Genomic DNA, 23,166 nt, shown 5'->3' on the forward strand with positions numbered 1-23,166 from the left:
CCCCCCTGCCCCTCCCATGGCCATAAGGAATGAAACAGATGTCTGAAACTTCCCATGTAGTTAAAACTCACTAATCTTGTCTGTAAGTGGCATATGAAGAATTTTTCGTTTAGAATTAGTAGTCATTTTTCCCTGTCACTCTGCAAAACCAAAAATGTTTTCTACAGCTGAGGCTGAAGAATATTTTACTACAGAGAATTCAGAGTAGAACTGCACTTTCAAAATGACTGCCACCTCTTGTTCTCAGGGGACTAAGGCCACAAGAACCCTTGAGCAAACATGGCTGCTCTCTCTCTTCAGCTGCTCCTCAGAGATTTTTCCCTCAGCCTGCTGACAGCATAGGTGGTCAACATCTTCTCTGAAGGCAGCTTGGCTTCACTCTTGCTGGGAACAATGGGAAGCACTGGCCGTTTTGAAAGACGCTTAACTGAGGGTAGCTCATGACTTCAGTCCCACTGAGAACAATGGGAGACGATAACCATTCTGAAAAAAGGATAAATCTTTGGGAGTTACCGTTAAGGAGAAGATTTTACGTACCAGCCTCAGCTGACAAAAGGACATGGCTACACTTGCAGATATAGAGCGCTTTGAGTTAAACCCGCCTTCCGAGAGCGCAGTAGGGAAAGCGGTGCAGTCAGTCCCCAATGACAGCTGCAAGCACACTGGCGTGGCCACATTTGCAGCACTTGCAGCAGCATTGGGAGCAGTGCATTATGAGCAGCTATCCCACAGAGCACCTCTTCCCATTCTGGCGCTGTGGGAAGGGGGCAGGGGGTGCGGGGCATTCTGGGTCCTGTCCCAATGCCCCGTGATGCATCGGTTCGCATCCCAGCATTCCCTTTGCTTCTGTCCACATTTGGCGCCATCTTTCAGCGGTTTTTGTACAACGCGCTCTGTCTTCCCTTTCGGTCTGCGGGAATGGAGCCCGAACTGCTGAGGAGTATGCTGATGAGTCTCACCAGCACGTCATGTTTGGCAGTCGAGTTATTCCTTATGATCGAAAGTGACAGTGAGGATTCTGACGATGATATCGACTCGAGTAACGCATATGACACAAGTTTGTTTTTGGCATTCACGGACATGCTCACCACTGTGGAACGCTGCTTTTGGGCTCAGGAAACAAGCACTGAGTGGTGGAATCACATCGTCATGCAAGTCTGGGATGATGAGCAGTGGCTGCAGAACTTTCGGATGAGAAAAACCACTTTCATGGGACTGTGTGAGGAGCTCGCCCCCACCCTGCGGCGCAAGGACACGAGATTGAGTGCTGCCCTGACGGTGGAGAAGTAGGTGGCTATTGCAGTCTGGAAGCTGGCAACTCCAGACAGCTACTGATCGGTCGCTAATCAGTTTGGAGTGGGAAAGTCGACCATTGGAATTGTGTTGATGCAAGTTTGTAGGGCCATTAATCTCATCCTACTCAGAAGAACCATGACTCTGGGTAATGTGCATGACACTGTGGCTGGCTTTGCACAAATGGGTTTCCCTAACTGCGGTGGGGCAACAGATGTGATGCGTAGTCCAATTCTGGCACCAGCCCACCTAACCTCCGAGTACATTAATCGGAAGGGGTATTTCTCTATGGTTCTCCAGCACTTGTGGATCACTGTGGGCGTTTCATTGACATTAACGCAGGCTGGCCCGGAAAGGTGCATGACACATGCCTCTTGGAACACTGGCCTGTTCAGGCAACTGCAAGCTGGGACTTTTTTCCCAGACCAGAAGATCACCATAGGGGAAGTCGAAATGCCCCTTGTGATCCTTGGAGACCCTGCTTACCCTTTGATGCCGTGGCTCATGAAACCCTACACAGGGAGCATTGACAGCAGCAAGGAGCGGTTCAACAACAGGCTGAGCCAGTGCAGAATGACTGTGGAGTGTGCTTTTGGCTGTTAAAGGGCTGCTGGCGCTCTCTGTATGGGAAGTTGGACCTGGCCGATGACAGCATCCCTGTGGTTATATCCGCGTGCTGTACCCTCCATAACATTTGTGAAAGGAAGGGTGAACGATTCACTCAGGCATGGAACTCGGAGGTTCAACACCTGGAGGCTGAATTTGAACAGCCAGAGAGCAGGGCTGTTAGAGGGGCCCCGTGCGGGGCTGCAAGGATTAGGGATACCTTGAGGGAGCAATTTGAGGCTGAAAGCCACCAGTAATGTCTGCTGCCCTGCATGGGAGTGAATTGTAGTGGTTCCAATGTTAGTAGGAATCTGTGTTTGCTACGCTGACTTGCAGTGCCTGTGTCTTTCCTGGGCTAAGGTATCTTTTACTTTATGCAGTAATAAAGAATGTTTTCAAAGCTAAAAAATCCATTTATTATTTATTACAACTTGCAGCCGGTGCTAACACAGATGGCTGAGATCTCAAGGTTGCATCTGTACAGGCAAAATGCAACATTTCACAGAGGCAGCATTGTTCACACCAGACAGAGCAATAATTCCCCCGTACTTAAGGGCAAGCACAATCTACGCAATAGCATAATTTGCCTGTCCCAAAGCAAGCACACACAACCCACGGGAGCCCCAAAATGGTGAATAAGCACAGGGGCAAGGGGCATGATAGTTTCATGGCTGTACTGCCCTCTGGGTTTCTGTGCCTTGGGGAGAGCCAACAGTGGCAGGGGGCTTCTATACTGAACACTGTCCCCACATTTTCTACAGGAGTTCGTCCTGGAAGAGATCTCGCTGCTGAGGGTGACCTGGGAAGCAAGGGAGGGTCTTGTACTGCAATATGGCTTCTGCCGTGGCCCATATGCAGCTTGCCTGTATGCAGCAATGGTCCCCCCGCCTCTCATGGCACAGTGGCGCAGACAAGTTAGCCTGACTGGGACAAGGATCAATGTCCTATTCCGCATCTAGGCATGCATGCAGCCCTAACCCTCCTTGCCCCAAGAGCCCGCACCCAATAACTTCCTTCCCTAAACAAAAGCCGCTTACTGGGAACCTCCTCTGGTGTTTGTCCTTCCCCAAGCACCGGCCGCCGTGACTGGCTACCCTCCTCCTGGCTTGAGAACAGCTCCTGGCTGCATGCATCTAGGGATGCTGGGGTGTCTTCCTCCGCCGGAGCACTCTGGCTCCCGCTTTGCTGCTGCTGCTGCTCCTCCTCCTCCTGCCTTGTTGCATTGGCCTCTGAGGTGTCCATGGTGGTACTCGGCGTGGAGGTGGGGTCGCCCCCAAGTATCGCGTCCAGCTCTTTGTAAAAACAGCAGGTCGCGGGGGCAGCACTGGAGCAGCGGTTTGCCTCGTGGGCTTGTGGTAGGCGTTCCGCAGCTCCTTCACTTTATCCCTGCCCTGCAGTGCGTCCTGGTCATGGCCCCTTTCCAGCATGGCCCTTGATATCTGCCCAAAGGTTTCATAATTCCTATGGCTGGAGCGCAGCTGGGACTGGACAGCTTCCTCCCCACAAACACTGATGAGGTCCAGCACCTCGCTGTTGCTCCATAGTGGGGTTCGCCTGGCCCGTGGAGGCATGGTCACCTGGGAAGATGCGCTGAGAGCACTCCACGCCTGGCTGAGCAAACAGGAAGGGGATTTTCAGAATTCCCAGATGCTTTAAAGGGCGGGTCTGATGGTTGGTCACCTGAGGGCAGGGCAGTAGAGCTCAAAGTGATGCCCAGCGTGGCTAGAACTGGCATTGTGGGACACTTCTGGAGGCCGATCACGGTGCACCAACAGACCTGGTGCCGCGGCGCTCTAGTGGGGGCGCAGCAAACGTTATTCCACTCGCCAGGTGGAGACCAGCAGCGCTGTAGCTGTGGAGTCAGAGCGCTCTACGTGCCTGGCCAGCGTGGACGGGGAGTGAGCTAGGGTGCCCAGGGCTCCTTTAATGTGCTGTAACTCGCAAGTGTAGCCAAGCCCAAAGTTTTAGTTATGAAAAATAATGGCAAAATAACACCATTAATCCTAAATAGATAATTCCAAAAGCTACCGCTAGGATCATGTACTATCTGCATAACGGAGAAGATGAGGGAGGGCGAAAGTGAGATGTACACTGCGACTGCTTTGGCAAAACAGCTAACTGGCCTGTATGCTTTGGCTGCCTCGAGCTGCTCCAGGGTGAGGGCAAACCAGCCAGAGTATACGGGTGAATTTGGCCATAAAAGTTGACATTTAAAAACTGATTGTTACATCATATCTCCAAATCATTGCTCAGTATTCATGTGTGACTTTTTTAATTAAAAGGAAATTCCCTGACATAAACTACAGTAAGCTGGAGTTAACTCTGAGTGCACGTATCAGTAAGGTTGAGATTTGGTAACGGGTATTTTTAGTAAAAATCAGGGACAGGTCGCAGGCAATAAACAAAAATTCATGGAGGCTTACGACCCATCCCTGACTTTTACTAAAACTACCCGGAGGTGGTGGGGAGGACAGAGCGCTGCTGGGGCTTGCAGCTGCTCCAGCCCCATCGCTGCTCCTGTGGCTCAACCCCAGCCACTGTCTGCCTGGGGACTGCTGCCCCAATGGCCCTGGGGTGGCCGCTGGTCAGCTGTTCTGGCGGCCCTGGGGCTAACAGCTGCTCCAGCCCTGGTCCAGAAAATGTCCCAGAGGTCCTGGAAAATGATGGAATCTGTGACCTCCGTGGCAGAATCGTAGCCTTTGGTTATCGGTAACTTAGGGTAAAATACGTTACTAGATGTTATAATTATCCCCAAACTAAGCATGCTAAACTGAGGAAATTTGCAATTAACACATTGAGATTTGTTTTAACTTTAACCTTAAGATACAGAAATGTAGAGTTAGGGCACTCAAACAACCTTAACTCTGCTTTGTAGTCACACCACTGTTGTGTTTAAATATCAGTTTAATCTAATCTGGGGCCACAGACTCTAACATGTCTTAGAAAAACCATACAATAATCATATGACTATAGTAATTCCCTTCACTTCAGTGCAACTACAGCTAGTACAGTTTCTTGTGTCCAAAACCTCTCAATGAATTGCCTACTTCATAAAAATAAAGTAAGTGAAGAAGAGCCAAAGTCCACATTGAATAAATGGCGAGAGTTATGCAGGGGCTGCAAGCTGGCCATAAAGCAAATGAAAGTCACAGAGATCTGTAACTTGCACTGATTTGCCATGCAAGGGGTGTGCAAAATGAGTGTAACTTACATGTATTTGGTATTGTGGGGACCAGTTCATAACTATCATAAGCAAGTGCAAGTGGGAACGCTGAGGATGGTCTGAGTGTAAGATACAGTCAGGGATGCAGCTTTAAAATGTATCTTAAATCTTCCTGTTGGTTAGTTTTCTTGCTACATCTCTCCCTGAGGGCCTGACCTCTGTCCTGTCGAGGCCTAATTCTGCCCTCAAGAACGTGGGTGTGAACCTTTGGGGTTGAAGTTTTCTCTCATTTAAAGGTGTGCAACTTCACTGATTGCTGCACCTGATAGTGATGGCTGAATTGAATCCTTGATACATAAATTGCATTCTTACACATTTGTCTTGAGTGCTAAACCTACACCTGCTGCACTGACCCCACTGTTTGTGTCCATGGGGGCAGGACCCACTTACTCCAACTTTCACTTGGCCAACCTGGCCCAAGGATTCTAGCAATGTCCTCACAAAGAAGTCCTAACTAATGCATGTGTTCATATCCCTTAGAACTAACAAAATACCCCTGAGTTAACACCTGTTGAAAATGTCTTTGGCCGCAGAATACCCAGTCCTCAATCCTAAGTGCAGCCACTGCAAATAGTGCAACCTTTATTTGAGCTTATGCTCAAATAAATTGGTTAGTCTCTAAGGTGCCACAAGTCCTCCTTTTCTTTTTGCGAATACAGACTAACACGGCTGTTACTCTGAAACCTTTATATCTATGTTTGTCCATGTAGAATGGGCTTAATACCCTGCATGTGCATGGCACTTTTTGCCTCTGTATCTTAAAGCACATAAAGGTGGCTCAGCATGGGTAACCCCATTTTACAGGCACTGTGACTAAGCACATAGATTTGAATCTCTCCAAGAGATATTGTAGTGAATAAGACCAGTGTCTCATTTCAGAGCTCTGGGTTCTGTTCTCAGCTTTGTCCCAGGCTTTCTGTGCCCTTGTATGACTTGCTTAACCTTAGCTTCACAATCTGTAATGGGAGTAATGATATTTGCCTATTTTCCTAGGTTAGGACTATAGGGTTGTGAGGCAAAGAGAAGTGAGACCTTTCAGTGGAAGGGGTGACAAAGTAACTCAAGATCTCCTGGCTCCCAACCCAGTGCTCATTCTCACAGGGAAAGAGGCCATTTTCATGGGAATGCAGAGCAGTAGACTGCATGTGTCCAAGGGCTTGTTTTAACAGATCCTGTGTTTCCCAGAAACATTTTGGAGTAATTCATGGGACAGGAGGATTCAATTTGCCTACACTTCCAAAAATGAGTTTTGGGGCCTCCATTTTTGGACATCCAAGTCCAGACACCAAGGGTTTGATATTTTCAGGGAACTGAGCACCTACAACTCCAGCTGAAGTCCATGGACTCTGCAGGTGCTCAGCACCTTTGGATGTGATGCCCTAGTCTAAAATTAGGTCTTTACAGAGTCTGCTAAGGTAACTGAGGACAAAACTGAACCCTATGTGGCTATCCAAAAATTGAGCATCCAAAATGAGCGGACACTTTTGCAAATGGAGGCTTCAGGGCCGGATTTACACTTTAGGACAGCATCTTCAGCACCCTCCTGCCTACAGTTGACCTTCGTGTTGCACACAGTTTTAGAGCGGTAAGGCGCCCCTAGAATGCTGGCACCCCAGGCACTTGCTTGCTGTGCCTAATTGGAAATCCAGCCCTGGGGGCTGTAGAGTGCAGCTAAGTTAGCTGTGCACAGATGCACCATGCAATTGACCTTAGTGACACAGACGCCGACCTTCTAATGTGCTGGGGGGCGCTCAAACCCTGGCTCTGCCTCAGGCCTTGCCCCCACTCGACCCCTTCCTACAAAGCCCCCACCCCACATCTTCCCACCCCATTCCTCCTCCTCGCTCCTTCCCCTCCCTCACAAAGCCTCCTGCACACTGTGAAACAGCTGATCCTGGAGGGTGGGAGGCACTGATCTGTGAGGCCTGCTGGTGGGTGGCAAACACAGGGGGGTAGGGCGGAGCTGATAAGGGGCTGCCGGTGGGTGCTCAGCACCCACCATTTTTTCCCCATGGGTGCTCCAGCCCCGGAGGACCCACGGAGTCGGTGCCTATGCTTAGTGACACTTACAAACTTCACAAAATCTGCTCCTGTAAAGGCGTAGAACCTAATTTTCAAATATGGACAACTCTAGCTCTTTGGGGCGGGGAGCGTCTTTTTGTTCTGTGTTTGTACAGTGCCTGGCACCCTGGGGGGCCTCCTAGAATCCTAGAGATTAAGGCTGGAAGGGACCCCCAGATCATCTACTCTGACATCCTGTAGATCACAGGGTCCCTACCCTGCCCTGCACCTCCACACTAACCACAGCAACTGAAGTGAGACCAAGGAGTTACAGCCCACAGGAGAGTAGGCTGTTATGTGGCACAGGCAAAGAAGAGGCGGGACTGTGGTGCATCGGGGTTAGAGGCTGCTGCAATGGCAGGGAAATGATTAAATGATATATAGCCAGATAGCCTAGGAAGGTGAAAAGTCCACAAGGTGACTGCCAATCTGACTTGGAGAAAAATTCCTTCCGAACCCCACATAAGGCCATCAGTTAGATTGGGGTAGTCAATAGGCAGACCATGGGCCAAATCCAGACTGCCAGACACTTTGGAATGGATGCCAAAATCTTTTTATTTACTTATTATTGTTGTTATATTTTTTATTATTTCCTCTGGAGTCTGGACCTCAACTATATCTTGACCAAGAAATTTGGACCTTGACAAATAATTGACCACCCCCGAGTTAGGATCAGCCAAGCACCTGGGAGAGAGAATGCCCAATGCCACCTCACAGCCCTGTCCCTCTCTGTCCAGTGTCCTCTCTCCAGCTTTGGCCATTCCTGATGCTCTGGAGGAAGGCAACAAAAAAAACAAACAAACAAAACAACCTGAAACCCTCCCACAGTACGTCCCCTTGGTCCATGACTGAGGCACCTAGGCAGTACGCCAATATGAATAATAATTAACTATCAAATCAAGGCCAGTTTCCTTCAGAGAAAGGAAGAGCACTGCTCCTCAGGGAGCTCTCCCTCTCTGCCAAAGGCAGCCCTGTGGACTATCGGGCTGTTCCAATTATTTTTACATCTTGGGGAAGGGGTATTATTTCCACTCTGCTTCCTGTCAGAAACGGGTGAATTGGTTTTGCTCTGATGCCCGACTATGAAATTCACCTTCAGGCTTTTCAACCTTCCAAGACTGGAAAATTTCAGTTTCAAAGGTGAATGTTTCAGAAGTTCTGAGTGACGGAAAACTCAGGTTATAATTCCAGAGGTGCTCAGGCAACCATCAGCAGAGCGTGTCGTGGGGAGCTCCTTGCTGTAACCGAGGTGGTAAGATGACGTATAGGCCGAAGAAAAATGCACCCTGTGCACCACTGGTTACACTGGGACATGTGCCCTGCACTGCATTCCGCAAGGGGGCTGCATGTGCGTCAATGGGACGTTCGCAGCCTCCCAGCTGGGTGCCTGTGCCCTGGGCTTTGTGAGAGGCTGCTGGAGTTCACTCATAATGACCTTGTTCTATCATTCTTGCCTCTGTGGGTACAGAATAAGGAGCCTACAATCAACACATACACCCTGAGGAGATTTCCAGGAGCCCAGCTGCAAGTGGCTGTGACCAGGGGAAGCAGACATCAGGGTTCCATCTAATCAATCACCTGGCTAACAAGGGAGTCTCCGGTCTATCTCCATCCCAGCCCCCTGGTGTAAGGCCTTTGCAAACCCTCTGACCCATTGTGGGATTGAATTTCTTCTCCTCAGTCACAGAGGCAGAGCACAGAGATGCACAGAAGCATTTTCCATGATACATTATGAAGTTTCTAACAGCTATGACCGATCATGATTCACTTCAGCCAGTGGGACATGCTCCAGGTGTTCAGGCACTCGGAGCAGGGATGGTGTGGGACGGTCACTTTATTTTCCAACCTGATAGAAGCCAGAAGGTAAAAAAAGAACAAGCGGAGACGTTGTGTCTCCTCCTTCCCCAACTAGTGCCCCAACTCGGTGCCACGTTCGCCCTGGTCTGTGCTCCATGCCCTATGCCATGAGCTTTCATCCCTGCACCCTCTTTCTTCTCCTTTGTGCCCAGTGCTGACTCTGCCCTCTCTTCCCAGTGCCCTGTGCTCTGCAACCTCTCCCACACTGCAGGGCTTCTGGGCCTGCCACCGTTCCGCACACTAGTGACCTTTGACAGATACAGAGCCTGACAGCCCAATTTCTTGTAGCCCCATGAGTTTTCTCAACTACCTAACAAAGAGGGACCCTGACAGCTACGCTTGTGGCCTCAATCACGTTAACTCAGTGGAACTAGCTTTACTCAGTTGAAAGAAGGACCTGTTTTCCTAGTCTAGACAAGGCCTGTGAGAGCCCTTCAGGGAGTTATATTGCAGTCCCAGAAACCAATGCACAATCTAGAGACAATTTCTTGCTGCACGTAGGAAGGGTCCATGGTGCTTCTGCTCCTCTGTAGCTCAGGAAGGAGGAACTTGCCTGCTTGTTTTTACTGAGCAAGAAAGAAAGAAACTTCTTCCCAGTTGAAAGGTTCAGACTTGTTAAAGAAAGAAAAAATGAGGAGTCCGGTGGCCCTTGAAGACTAACAGATCTGTTAGTCTTCAAGGGGCCACTGGACTCCTCGTTGTTTTTATGGATACAGACTAGGGTGACCAGATGTCCCGATTTTATAGGGACAGTCCCGATTTTTGGGTCTTTTTCTTATATAGGCTCTTATTACCCCCCACACCCTGTCCCAATTTTTCACACTTGCTGTCTGGTCACCGCTACCCCTCTGATAAAGAAAGAAAGGCAGAAAGGGAGGCCCAGATACCTGCCTTGGGCTGCTCCCCAGAAGGAATGCTCTGCAGATCTCCTATGACTCTGAGCCTTGCATGATGCATTTGTTTACCAAAGAGCTAGGGTTAATCTATAGTCTGGTGTTGAAAAGAAACAAAAGATGGTTATCTCCAGAGAAAAGGCAATGAATGAGGCTGAAGAACTTGAGTCGCTTTTAAATGAGACAACTTAAAAATGACTCCAAGCTACTGAGAGCTTAATTAGTTTGAAAGTGGTGGTGAGAACAAAGGCCCCCTGAGGGGAGAGAAATCCCCCATCCTGCGGTGGAAAACCTGCCCTTTCCAAGCAAGGCTTTGAAGTGTGGCTGGAACCCGCTCCCCTAGACAAGTTGGTGATGAGATTCCATTACTGCTGAGGCCACTTTGGTGTTTATTCAGATCCCAATCTTGGCAACATATGTCAGTAATATACAGACCCATTTGTCTCTGTTGCAAGCGCCTTCTCCCCTGCTAAGGGAGCTCTAGCTATAAATATCTGAGATAGGAATACTGGAGACAAGTCAGTGTCTTCAAGGGTGCAGCTATGAGGGATCTTTCACTGGCTACCGTGCTTCTCAGTGGCCTTTTCTGTATTCCCAGCCTTGTCAGTAAGTCTCATTTCTCTTTTCCTCCCTATGGTTTTTACTGCTCTGTGTGCTGATTTTAAGGAGTAAAGGACTTGCGAATGAACAGGGGAAGTGCTAAGGTCAAGTGTAGAATTATTTTAATATCCGATGCATCCTTTCCTGGAGAACCGGATCATCTCTACTTGTCTGCTCCCTCTTCTATACAGTGCTGAGATGATTGTCAGACATCAGCAATAAGCTGGGGCATGATTCTGCCACGCTGAGTAAAGTGAATCATAGAATCATAGAATCATAGAATATCAGGGTTGGAAGGGACCCCAGAAGGTCATCTAGTCCAACCCCCTGCTCAAAGCAGGACCAATTCCCAGTTAAATCATCCCAGCCAGGGCTTTGTCAAGCCTGACCTTAAAAACCTCTAAGGAAGGAGATTCTACCACCTCCCTAGGTAACGCATTCCAGTGTTTCACCACCCTCTTAGTGAAAAAGTTTTTCCTAATATCCAATCTAAACCTCCCCCACTGCAACTTGAGAATGGGGATGGCTGAGAATGGGGATGGCTGAGAATGGGGATGGCTGAATCAAGGATTAATTAATGGTAATTAATGATAGAGTGTATACAGTCTATCCTTGCTGTGGAGTAGTCTTGGAGATCTAATGGGTCATTTCCATTTTTAACTACTTTGATCCTGCTTATTCCTTAAAACAAAATCATAAAGTTAAAGAAATGAGGTCTGTATGCCTTCTGCTTGGAGCTCAATCTCCCCTTCCAGCTACAGAAGGAAGGCAGCTCAAGCTGTAAGCTGGTGATCAGATGAGCTTTATGTTTTGTGAGTGCAGGTGCAGGAGCCATCAGCAGGAAGAGTGAAGGGAGGAACTTGTTTGCAGAGAGGGGCTGCTGCAGGAGGCAGAGCCATTCTGTCTATATTGGGCACGGTAAGTGAACTTCTCCTTTAGGCTCTGAGAAGCCTGATTCCTTTAAACATCCCCACTCCTGTTCCATCGTCAGCATCCCTCTGGACATTCTATGGATGCACACAAGACTTCACTGTCATTTTATTCCCAAAGAGCTAAGGTCTGAAGTAAGTAAATGTAATGGTGACACCCCAAGGCATGCTGCCTAATCAACTTCTGGGATGATGCACTCCTAGCAAGATCCTTGAAAGGCTAATTCTACTGTTCACTTATATAACCAGGTACTAAAAGCACATTTCACAAAATATTAATTAGTGGGAAGATTAGTTAATTGGTCAATACATTCTCCTGAACCAAACAAGATTTATTTTCTGTACCAAATGTATTGAACTTTCTCTCAAGACAAATGTTTGCATCCTTTCAAAGTTGTATTAGTTCAGAGGTGTATTGTACCAGAACGACTTGATTTTCAGGAGTAATCTTGGGAGTGCTTTGTAGTTGAAGCTGTGTTGGTCCCAGGCTATTAGAGAAACGAAAGCTCACGCTCAAATACATTGGTTAGTCTCAAGGTGCCACAAGTCCTCCCGTTCTTCTTGCGGATACAGACTAACACCTGAAAGCTGGGTGAGGTCACATCTTTTTCTGGACCAATGTGCCGCTTCTTTTTACAGTGAGTGCAAATTAAGAAATCCGTTAAAGGGCTGTAACTACTGAAAGTTGTACATCGTTAAGCCTCTTTGTTTTCAGTTTAAACCAATTTTTAACAAAAAAAATCCTGGGTTTTACAACAATTATTTTCATTTTTTTCTGATTTTCACCCTATTTTTATATCATTCATATATATACAAAATAGCTACTCTTATTAGGAAAATACAATACGTTGCAAGAGCTGTATGTATTACAATAATACATTAGTCTGTGTGTAAATGCAAAGCTGCCTGTTGAAGTAAGGCTCTGTATTAGTCTAGAACAGCGGTGGGCAAACTTTTTTGCCTGAGAACCACATCTGGGTATGGAAATTGTATGGCGGGCCATGAATGCTCACAAAATTGGGAGTTGGGGTGTGGGCTCGGGCTGGGGGTGCGGACTCTGGGGTGGGGCCAGAAGTGAGGAGTTCAGGGTGTGGGAGGGGTCTCCAGACTGGGGCAGGGGTAGGGTGACCAGACGTCCTGATAAAATCGGGACTGTCCCGATATTTAGTTGTTCGTCCTGTGTCCTGACCGATGTACGGTCGGGATGCCATTTGTCCCGATATTTTGCTTCGGCGGCACTCCGGCTTTTTTTATTTATTTTTTTTTTGCTTGGGGGGGCAAAAAACCTAGAGCCAGCCCTGGTTGGGGGGTGAGCCTGTGACTGCCCCCCCATGTGTCCCGATATTTTGTTCTTGTCATCTGGTCACCCTAGGCAGGGGGTTGGGTTGCAGAGGGGAGTGAGGGCTCCAGCTGGGGGTGTGGGCTCTGGATGAGGGGTTGGGAGTGCAAGAGGGTGCTCTGGGCTGGGACCGAGGGGTTCAGAGGGTGGGTGGGGGATCAGGGCTGGGGCTCAGGCTCTGGGCGGTGCTTAGCTCAAGCAGCTCCCAGAAGCAGCAGCATGTCCTCCCCTCCGGCTCCTACGTGGAGGCGCAGCCAGGTGGCTCTGTACGCTGCCCTGTCCGCAGGTGCTTGGGGCGGGTGCAGCATCCGAAGCCCCCTGGCTGCCCCTACAAGTAGGAGCCGGAGGGGGGACATGCTGCTGCTTCTGGGAGCCACGCGGAGCAGGGCAAGCCCCTGATCCCGCTCCCTGGCTGGAGTGCTGGAGCAGGGCAAGCTCTGGACCCTGCTTCCAAGCAGGAACTTGAGGGCCGGATGCGGCCCCAGGCAACAGTTTGCCCACCCCTGGTCTAGAAGATACATACAATAAACAAACAGGCACACAAGCGTTGAAATAAGTGTGCAAAGAATGATCAGGATTAGAAGGGACCTCAAGACCAATCCCCAATTTTTGCCCCAGATCCCTAAATGGCCCCCTCAAGGATTGAACTCACAACCCTGGGTTTAGCAGGCCAATGCTCAAACCACTGAGCTATCTCACCCCTTCTCTACCATACATGTTCATCTGAACATACTGATGCTTCTCATGCCCACCATGTACACATTTCAAGCAGCTAGCAGCTAACAGTTAAAGAGCTGACATACTAAAATGGAAAGAAAACAAAAATCTGTATCAGAATTCACTTCAGAACACTAGGAAGTATTCAAAAGTTTAAAAAAAAAAAAAACAGGAGAAAAGGATGAAGGTGAGTGTGTGCTTCACATGGTGTGGCCCAATTATTAAATGTAAATATTTATAGGCTAATAGTTCTAAGTCTACAACAGTCAAATGTTTATCCAAACAAAAAGTTTTATTTGGGGATTAAAGAACTATTGTTTTCTTAAACTCAGAGATGGCATATATTGAATTCTCTTTTAGTTCTGCAGCAAACCACACTGAATTCCATTAATCAAAGCATTAATTTACTGAATACTTTTCCACCCGTCCTTCCGTCCACCAAAATAAACTCTGATATTTACCCAGAAAAATTATTAATAGTTTTTCCACCAATTGTCACCTGTTTTAGTTGTTGGAATAATAAACACTGATAAATTCCAGGGGAAAATTAAATAAAATAAAAACCAAAAACAAAGGGCCCTATATAGTCTTGGTTCCTTTTGCAGCCAGCCAAATACAGTTGTAGAGGCTTCCTAAACCAGCTTCATCTATGCAATTTTGACTGTAAATGTTATCATTTAATGGTTAATGAACAGGACTAGAACCTACAGAGTACTTTTCCGAGCTTTGCAATGGCTCAATGTGACATGTGCCTCAGTTTCCCAGGGCATAAAGCAAGAACAATCATCTCTACCACAGGGAGGGCTGTGAGAATTAATCTCTCTCAGTGCTTGAGGTCCTTGGGCAAAAGTGCTGTCAAAGTGCATAGTAGTATCACATCCAAGTTGAGACAAACTTTCTGCAATGGCTTGAAGTTTGGAGCTGTGGCAGGTACTTTAGCTGAAGTTCTCATGGTGTATTGCCAGGCAAGAAATGAGGGAAAAGGGAATAGAGGAGACGATAGCTTCCAAACCCCCTCTACATTTTTACAGCACAGAGAAGTCTAGAAACAAAAAGCAGAGTATGTCCTTCTGTAGCTTATCTAGATAGCTCTGGAGTTCTTGCCTGCTCCCTTTTGCTTTGCTAAGCATGGGGCTTTTATATAGCCCTCATGATTTCAGACACGGTGCAAAACACCTCAGAAAGCCTCAGTCATTCTAATTGTCTTATTATGCTGTCATGCTTGTTAAGAATATGTTCATATTAGTGACTCCTTTAGAGGTAGCACCAGGCCTTCTGTAGTGAGGCCTTGTATACAAACTTACACCAGTTTAACTAAAGGTGTGATTTTAAACCAATTGATTTAAAGTGATGAAAAACACAGTGTGGATGCTCTTAATTCATAGAATCATAGAATATCAGGGTTGGAAGGGACCTCAGGAGGTCATCTAGTCCAACCCCCTGCTCAAAGCAGGACCAATCCCCAACTAAATCATCCCAGCCAGGGTTTTGTCAAGCCTGACCTTAAAAACCTCTAAGGAAGGAGATTCCACCACCTCCCCAGGTAACGCATTCCAGTGTTTCACCACCCTCCTAGTGAAAAAGCTTTTCCTAATATCCAACCTAAACCTCCCCCACTGCAACTTGAGACCATTACTCCTTGTTCTGTCATCTGTTACCACTGAGAACAGTCTAGATCCACCCTCTTTGGAACCCCCTTTCAGGTAGTTGAAAGCAGCTATCAAATCCCCCCTCATTCTTCTCTTCCGCAGACTAAACAATCCCAGTTCCCTCAGCCTCTCCTCGTAAGTCATGTGTTCCAGTCCCCTAATCATTTTTGTTGCCCTCCGCTGGACTCTTTCCAATTTTTTCACATCCTTCTTGTAGTGTGGGGACCAAAACTGGATGCAGTACTCCAGATGAGGCCTCACCAATGTCGAATAGAGGGGAACGATCACGTCCCTCGATCTGCTGGCAATGCCCCTACTTATACATCCCAAAATGCCATTGGCCTTCTTGGCAACACGGGCACACTGTTGTTGACTCATATCCAGCTTCTCATCCACTGTAACCCCTAGGTCCTTTTCTGCAGAACTGCTGCCGAGCCATTCGGTCCCTAGTCTGTAGCGGTGCATGGGATTCTTCCGTCCTAAGTGCAGGACTCTGCACTTGTCCTTGTTGAACCTCATCAGATTTCTTTTGGCCCAATCCTCCAATTTGACTAGGTCCCTCTGTATCCTATCCCTCCCCTCCAGTGTATCTACCTCTCCTTCAATTTAAACCCGGAGTATATCAATTTAGTTTAAGTAGATTCCTTATCAAATTAAACTGAATTGATATAAACCTGGTTTAAACTGAACTAAGGTTATGTCTACTTTTGTTGGTAAAACTTTTATCAGTCAGGGGTGTGAAAGAACACATCCCTGACTGACAGAAGTGTCACTGACAAAAGCGCTGGTGTGGACAGCGCCAGGTCAGTGGGAGATGCTCTCCTGCCAACAGAGCTACCGCTGCTCATTGGAGGTGGTTTAATTATGCTGGTAGGAGAGCCCGCTCCCACCAGCTCAGGTCTGTAGTGTAGACATAGCCTAAAGGCTTGTCTACAAGGCGACATTGTCGCCAAAACTCTTGTCTTTTGCGGGTACTTTTAAAAGCCCCCCGCGAAAGAGAAGTTTTGCCAACGCAAGCGACAGTGTGAACGTGGCTTTGTTGGCAGGAGTGCTCTCCTGCCGACAAAGCTTACGCCACTCGTGAAGCTGGAAGTATTTTGTCGGCAAAAGTGCTGACAAAATACCGATGGAGAGTTGACACAGCCTTGTCACTTAAAGCTGCGTAGCGTAGACAAGCCCTAAGTGTCCACACAAGGCCTTGTCTACAGGAATCATAGAATCATAGAATATCAGGGTTGGAGGGGACCCCAGAAGGTCATCTAGTCCAACCCCCTGCTCGAAGCAGGACCAATTACCAGTTAAATCATCCCAGCCAGGGCTTTGTCAAGCCTGACCTTAAAAACCTCTAAGGAAGGAGATTCTACCACCTCCCTAGGTAACGCATTCCAGTGTTTCACCACCCTCTTAGTGAAAAAGTTTTTCCTAATATCCAATCTAAACCTCCCCCACTGCAACTTGAGACCATTACTCCTCGTTCTGTCATCTGCTACCATTGAGAACAGTCTAGAGCCATCCTCTTTGGAACCCCCTTTCAGGTAGTTGAAAGCAGCTATCAAATCCCCCCTCATTCTTCTCTTCTGCAGGCTAAACAATCCCAGCTCCCTCAGACTCTCCTCATAACTCATGTGTTCCAGTCCCCTAATCATTTTTGTTGCCCTTCGCTGGACTCTCTCCAATTTATCCACATCCTTCTTGAAGTGTGGGGCCCAAAACTGGACACAGTACTCCAGATGAGGCCTCACCAATGTCGAATAGAGGGGAACGATCACGTCCTTCGATCTGCTCGCTATGCCCCTACTTATACATCCCAAAATGCCATTGGCCTTCTTGGCAACAAGGGCACACTGCTGACTCATATCCAGCTTCTCGTCCACTGTCACCCCTAGGTCCTTTTCCGCAGAACTGCTGCCTAGCCATTCGGTCCCTAGTTTGTAGCTGTGCATTGGGTTCTTCCGTCCTAAGTGCAGGACCCTGCACTTATCCTTATTGAACCTCATCAGATTTCTTTTGGCCCAATCCTCCAATTTGTCTAGGTCCTTCTGTATCCTATCCCTCCCCTCCAGCGTATCTACCACTCCTCCCAGTTTAGTATCATCCGCAAATTTGCTGAGAGTGCAATCCACACCATCCTCCAGATCATTTATGAAGATATTGAACAAAACCGGCCCCAGGACCAACCCTTGGGGCACTCCACTTGACACCGGCTGCCAACTAGACATGGAGCCATTGATCACTACCCGTTGAGCCCGACAATCTAGCCAGCTTTCTACCCACCTTATAGTGCATTCATCCAGCCCATACTGGATGGAGAACGTTGCAGCAGTTTAACTAAGGCCCTGTCAATACTTACAATCTGTTCTGTACTCATGGGGGTGGCACTGGAAGAGCGCTCATGTAGTGAGTTATGCTGATGGGAGCGAGCTCGCCCGTGGATACAGTAAAACCAGCTCAATGAGATGCTCTCCTGCTGGCAGAGCGCTATGCACACGAGTACTTACGACACCCTTGAGCGACAAAAGTTCTGTGATGTAAGTGCTAGTGTAGTTATGGTCTAACTGTGTGATTTTAAACCGGTGCAAATTTCTATGTGGACACTTATTCTGGTTTAAAGCAGGCCCATTGTGGTTCAGCCTAAATCAACTGGGAACAGATTTAATCTAAACTGAAGTAAAAATGTCCACTGATTTAATTGAAATTGATTTTTAAATTAATGTAAAGTGAAACTGAAGCAACTTTGAATACAGACAAGGCTGCTGGAGAGAACTAGCCAATTTTCTGAAGTATTTCTAGGGGAAACAATTATTAGCTGATAATCACTGGTGTTTCACAGGCAAGAAATGCCCAACTTGAATGTGTGAGACTTCCTCAGGTGGTGTGAGGACCAGCTTGAATGCTCTGTTTGCCCATGAATTAGAGAGTTTACCCAGACACTCCGACTATCTTGGTTAAATAATTCAACCACAATAGAACTTCTCACATTCTCCCTTTGCTAATATGCAGATATAGTGATTCTCACCAAAACACGGGTGGTCTTCGCCCCACTTCTCTTTAAAAACTAGAGGGCAGAGACATTGTCGTGTGATTTCCTGTGACTAAGCGCATATTGCTTTTTATAAAATATGCTAGAGTGAATTAGCTAGTCTACTACAAAGTATATAATCATGAACTACAGTCAAAATAAATGACCACATTCTATTTGTGGATTTGTGTGTGTTTGTTCTTTGCAGAATTAGGCAACCATCTGCAGCAGAGGGTTCTTCCAGTTTGTCAGCTCTCTGAGGCATGGATCATCTTTTTGTTCTGTGTTTGTACAGTGCCTAGCACAATCTGGTCCTGGTCCATGGCTGGGGTCCTAGGCATAGCAAAATACAAATAATAAATAGTAAGAATTTCTGCATTCTGTAGGGATTCTGACTTCATCTTTCCTATATTCACAGACATCTCTGGCAGTCCTGTAAGTCTGGATGTTGGGAAGTGCAGGTCCCACTGTTTATCCCAAAGCATAAACTCACATCAGTCTGGATTTCCAGGGTTTTCCAAACATTCCTCTATGCTGGACTTTCTTAGAACTAAAAAGGTGAGAAATGTGCATTTCCATGTTTTGCTATCACCACAATGGCAGCAGTTACATCCAGAAGTAGGTCATGCATTATGGTTTTCTGTATGCTCCTAAATAGATCACCTGAAATATACTAAACTGCGCGTCTACCACTGGGGTCGGCAACCTGTCAGACGTGGTGCGCCGAATCGTCTTTTATTCACTTTCATTTAAGGTTTCAAGTGCCGGTGATACATTTTAACGTTTTTTAGAAGGTCTCTCGCTCTAAGTCGCTATATTATATAACTAAGTTACTGTCGTATGTAAAGTAAACAAGGTTTTCAAAATGTGTAAGAGGCTTCATTTAAAATTAAATTAAAATGTTGATCTTACGCCGCCGGCCCGCTCAGCCCGCTGCCGGCCTGGGGTTCCGTTCACCTAGGCCGGCAGCGGGCTGAGCGGGGCCTGCGGCCGGGACCCTGGCTGGCAAGGGGCCGGCAGCCAGAACCCCAGACCGGCAGCGGGCTGAGTGGGGCCGGTGGCCTGGCTCCGCCCGCTGCCACTCAGCCTGCTGCCGGTCTGGGGTTCCATCCGCTGGCTCCTGCCAGCCAGGGTCCCGGCTGCCAGCCCCTCTCAGCCCGCTGCTGATCTGGGATCCCGGCCCTGCCCACACACAGTGGGTACCTACCTTCTCCCTGGTTCTGGCCATTCTCTTCCTCTCTCTGCACTGAGCTGAGCGTGGGAGTGCACTGAGCACAGGGCTGGGGGTGAAGGAGCAGGCTGGGGGTTGGGGTGCAGGGTCTGGCCAGGAGCTAGAATGGGGGAGGAGGCTCAGGGTTGGGGCAGGAGGTTTGGGTGTGGAGTGCTTACCGGGGCAGCTCCCATTTGGTGAGAGGAGTGCAGGTGGGAATGTGTGGAGGGGGGCATGCAGGAGCTCCCATTTGGTGCTCAGGGTGGGGGTGGGAATGTGGGGGGTGCAAGAGTCAGGGCATGGGATGTGCAGGGTGCAGGAGTCAGAGCAGGGGGCTGGGAATGTGTGAGGAGGGTGCAGGAGTCAGGGCAGAGGGCTGGGGGCATGTGAGGGGGGTGCAGGAGTCAGGACATGGGGTGTGGGGGGCTGAGTATGTGTGGGGGGGTGCAGGGGTCAGGGCAGAGGGCTGGGTGTGTGTGTGGGGGGTGCAGGAGTCAGGGCAAGGGGCTGGGGGTGTGGGCTAGGGTCGTGGGGATGCTCCCAGCCCCCTGCCCAGAGCGGCTCACGGCAGGGAGCTTGAGGAGATATGCCCTGATTCCACCCCCCTTCCCCAAGGCCCCATTGCGGCTCCACTTCTCCCCCTCCCTCGCAAGGGCCATCTGCTGATCGGGAGGGAGAGGGGGAGGGGAGGAACCCAGCAAGCTGGGGAAGAGGCGGGGGAGAGGGGATCTTGCCTGCCTTGCAGCAGCAGCCGGCAGGACCAAGCTTCTTCACCCTGCCCCTGCGGAGGGGAGAGAAGAGTGGGCCGGGGTGGGCGGGATTTTTAATGGCTCACTGCTGCCGTCCAGCAGCAGCATGCCATTAAAAATCGGCTCGCCTGCCATCTTTGGCACACGTGCCATAGGTTGCCGACCCCTGATCTACCATATTGTCCTGCCAGCCCAGAATTCTCCTTGGGTGTCAGAGAGAAACAGCCAGAGCTCAATTGCATATGGAGATACGCAGGTTAGACAAACACTTGTCAGGGATGGTCTAGATAGTACTTAGTCCTGCCTCAGTGCAGGGGGCTGGACTAGAAACAGGGTTGCCAACTCTCATGATCATTATTGTTTTCCTTAAAGCCCCAGTCCCAGGAGTCAAGTGGATATGTGATGATTTCAGCCTTCATTCCTAAAGAAAAACTATGTTTCTAGCCCTTGTGCCTGAGGAGAAAGCTTCCATATGTGATCCCAGTGCCTCCCAAAGGGTCAAAAAGCAGAAGGCAAATAAAAAGAGCAGCAAATCTATTATTTGTACATGATCTCATTATTCTAAAGCCAATCTCATGATTCTTGAACATTTGGGGTTGGCAATGCTGCTTCCAGTCCTGTATTTCTATGATTCTGCAATATTTCCTACATTATAATATCTTGACTAGATGGTGTTTGATGGACTTTGGGACAGTGGCATAGCTAGGACAGGAAAACTGTGTGGGCCCCGGCTTTTGGGTGGGCGATGACAGGGGGCGGGAAGGGCAGGAGGGATGGGGGGCCATGGGAGGGGGGCAGGAAGGATCAGGGGTGCAAGAATAATCCAGTGCCCTGGAGATGGGGGGCAGGAGGTGGGTGGGGGAGCCCAGACCCCCTCTAACCAGCCCTTGCTGCTCAGCAGGCACCAGAAGATGAGGCTGCCCCTCCAGACCCCGGGCCAGTGTCCATCAGCCCAGCCACATGGCGCATCCATCTCCTGCTGGTGCCATGCGCTGCTGCCCTGGTCTCCGGCCCCAGCGCTAGACCCGCCCCCGCGAGGCACACCCCCTGCAGGGCTACCCTGGAGCTGGAGACTGGGGCACCAGTGCGCTGCACCAGTAGGAGAGGGACATGGCCGGGCTGACGGACACTGAGACAGGGTCAGGAGTCTCAGCCTGTGGATTTGGAGGGCTCCGGCCCCGATCTGGGTGGGCCATGGTCCACCCAGACCCACCTGTGGCTATGCTCCTGCTTTGGGATCACTTAACATCCCCCCCACCCTTGCAGCCTAGCACTGATGCTGGTACTTTAGGCCACATCTGCTCTACACTAGGTCCCAGTAATTAAAAACTTCTTTCCTAAGCTTGTCAGTTTGCACAGGTGGGAAGAGGCCAGGTGCATTTTCCTGTCTGGGGCAGTAAAATTGGCAGCCACAGAATCAGATCATTTGTTGTGGTGTTGGCCTCTCTCTAGGCCATCAGGGCTCTCCCAGCAGATCCTTAGTAGGGATACTTCCCCTCCCTTTGTATAAAATGACCTGTGACACTTCAGCCGAGACAAAGAACCCTAATTAACAAACTAGCAAGCACCCGTGCTGTTCAGGACTTGTCTCCTCAAAGGTTGCAGCATTTTAACTATACACATATAAATACAACAGTACAAGCCCTTAGAGTGGACACAGTTATCCTGGTATAAATGTGATCTATACCAGGATAGTTATTCCTGTAGAGGGAAGGGCAGTATTCATAAGCATATTTTCCACTCCACTTTCCAAGTCATTAATGAAAATATTGAATCGTACTTGAACTAGGACACAGCCCTACAAGACACCACTAGATACATGCCCCCAGTTTGACAGCGTACCATTGATAACTATTTGTTGAGTGTGTTTTTTCAACCAGTTTTGCATCCATCTTATAGTAATTTAATTTAGACCACATTTCCCTAGTTTGCTTATGAGTATGTCATGGTGGAGTGCATCAAAAGCCTTATTAACGTCAAGGCAAATCATGTCTACAACTTCACCCCATCTGCTAGACCAGTAACCCTGACAAAGAAGAAAAACAGGTTGTTTTGGTATGACCTGTTTGTGACATCTCAGTGCTGACTATGCCTTAAAACCCTATTATCCTCTAGGTGCTCACAAATTGATTGTTTAATAATTTGTTGCAGTATCTTTCCAGGTATTGAAGTTAAGCTGACTGGTCTATAATTACCTGGGTCCTTTTTGTTCCCTCCCCTGCTTTTTTTAAATATACCTGCTGCCTTGTGACTGTTCTGTGCAGTTGCAGGACAGGCAGATGGAGCTGCCTCTGTCGACTGGAGCAGAACGTTCCTGCCCTTTGGATTCCCATTGTGAACCCACTAGAGTTCACGTGGAGCGGGTGCTGCTGTTTGAAGGGGTTCAGGAAGTGGAAGTGATTGAGGCCTGCCAGTGTAATGCAAGCCCAGAGGAGTGTCTCCGGCTGCCATCCCTGAAAACCTTCTTTCCGGACACCCCGTTGGAGTTCACTGTGGATGTTGGAAAGTGCTCCAATCCAGCCCATGCAAGAGGTATGGAAAAAGAGGAGGAACTTTTCTCTCTTCATCTTACGGGGTGGGCGAGAGGAGTTGATGAGCTGGGGTGAACACGGGGAAGGGGTTACTCCTCGTCAGATCTCCGGGTTGGGATCAGCACCTCAAATGCTACTATTGCAACCTGAGAATGACAGGGGAAATCTAAAAACCTCCCTTATGCTACTTAAAGCGATGTCTGACTATTGGTTAGACAGGAGAGTAGTTCATATGTTCTGGCATTTAATGTAAGCCCCTTGCACTGAGGCAGCAGGGTGTATGGATTAGGTATGGGGCTTGATGCTGAGGACTCCTGGGTTCTAGTCCCACCTCTGCTGTTGACCTGTAGTGCAACCACTTGACCTCTCTCTGCCTGAATGCCCTCTTCTGTAAAATGGGTTTGATGATAATTTTCTGTCTCTGTGAGTTGACGTGAGGAATGATAACAATATGCGCCTTTCATCTGAAGATAATTTACATGGAGTTCTC

General features: G+C 48.5%; 1 protein-coding gene across 2 annotated transcripts in view; it reads left to right on the forward strand.

The window, feature by feature from the left end:
• Nucleotides 1-18,620: 18,620 nt before the first annotated feature.
• The window catches only part of LOC140903239 (bone morphogenetic protein 2), a 33,557-nt gene continuing 29,011 nt past the window's right edge, over nt 18,621-23,166 (forward strand). Inside the window, exons 1-2 of one of the 2 annotated variants that reach the window (XM_073324201.2) lie at nt 18,621-18,744; nt 22,410-22,677. In XM_073324201.2, the coding sequence (XP_073180302.1) occupies nt 18,718-18,744; nt 22,410-22,677 (295 nt within the window). In that variant the 5' untranslated portion in view covers nt 18,621-18,717. The remainder of the gene's footprint in view (nt 18,745-22,409; nt 22,678-23,166) is intronic. The other variant, XM_073324202.2, reaches the window with a different exon arrangement.

Source organism: Lepidochelys kempii, chromosome 25 (genome assembly GCF_965140285.1).
Source record: "Lepidochelys kempii isolate rLepKem1 chromosome 25, rLepKem1.hap1, whole genome shotgun sequence".
NCBI classification, from domain to species: Eukaryota; Metazoa; Chordata; order Testudines; family Cheloniidae; genus Lepidochelys; species Lepidochelys kempii.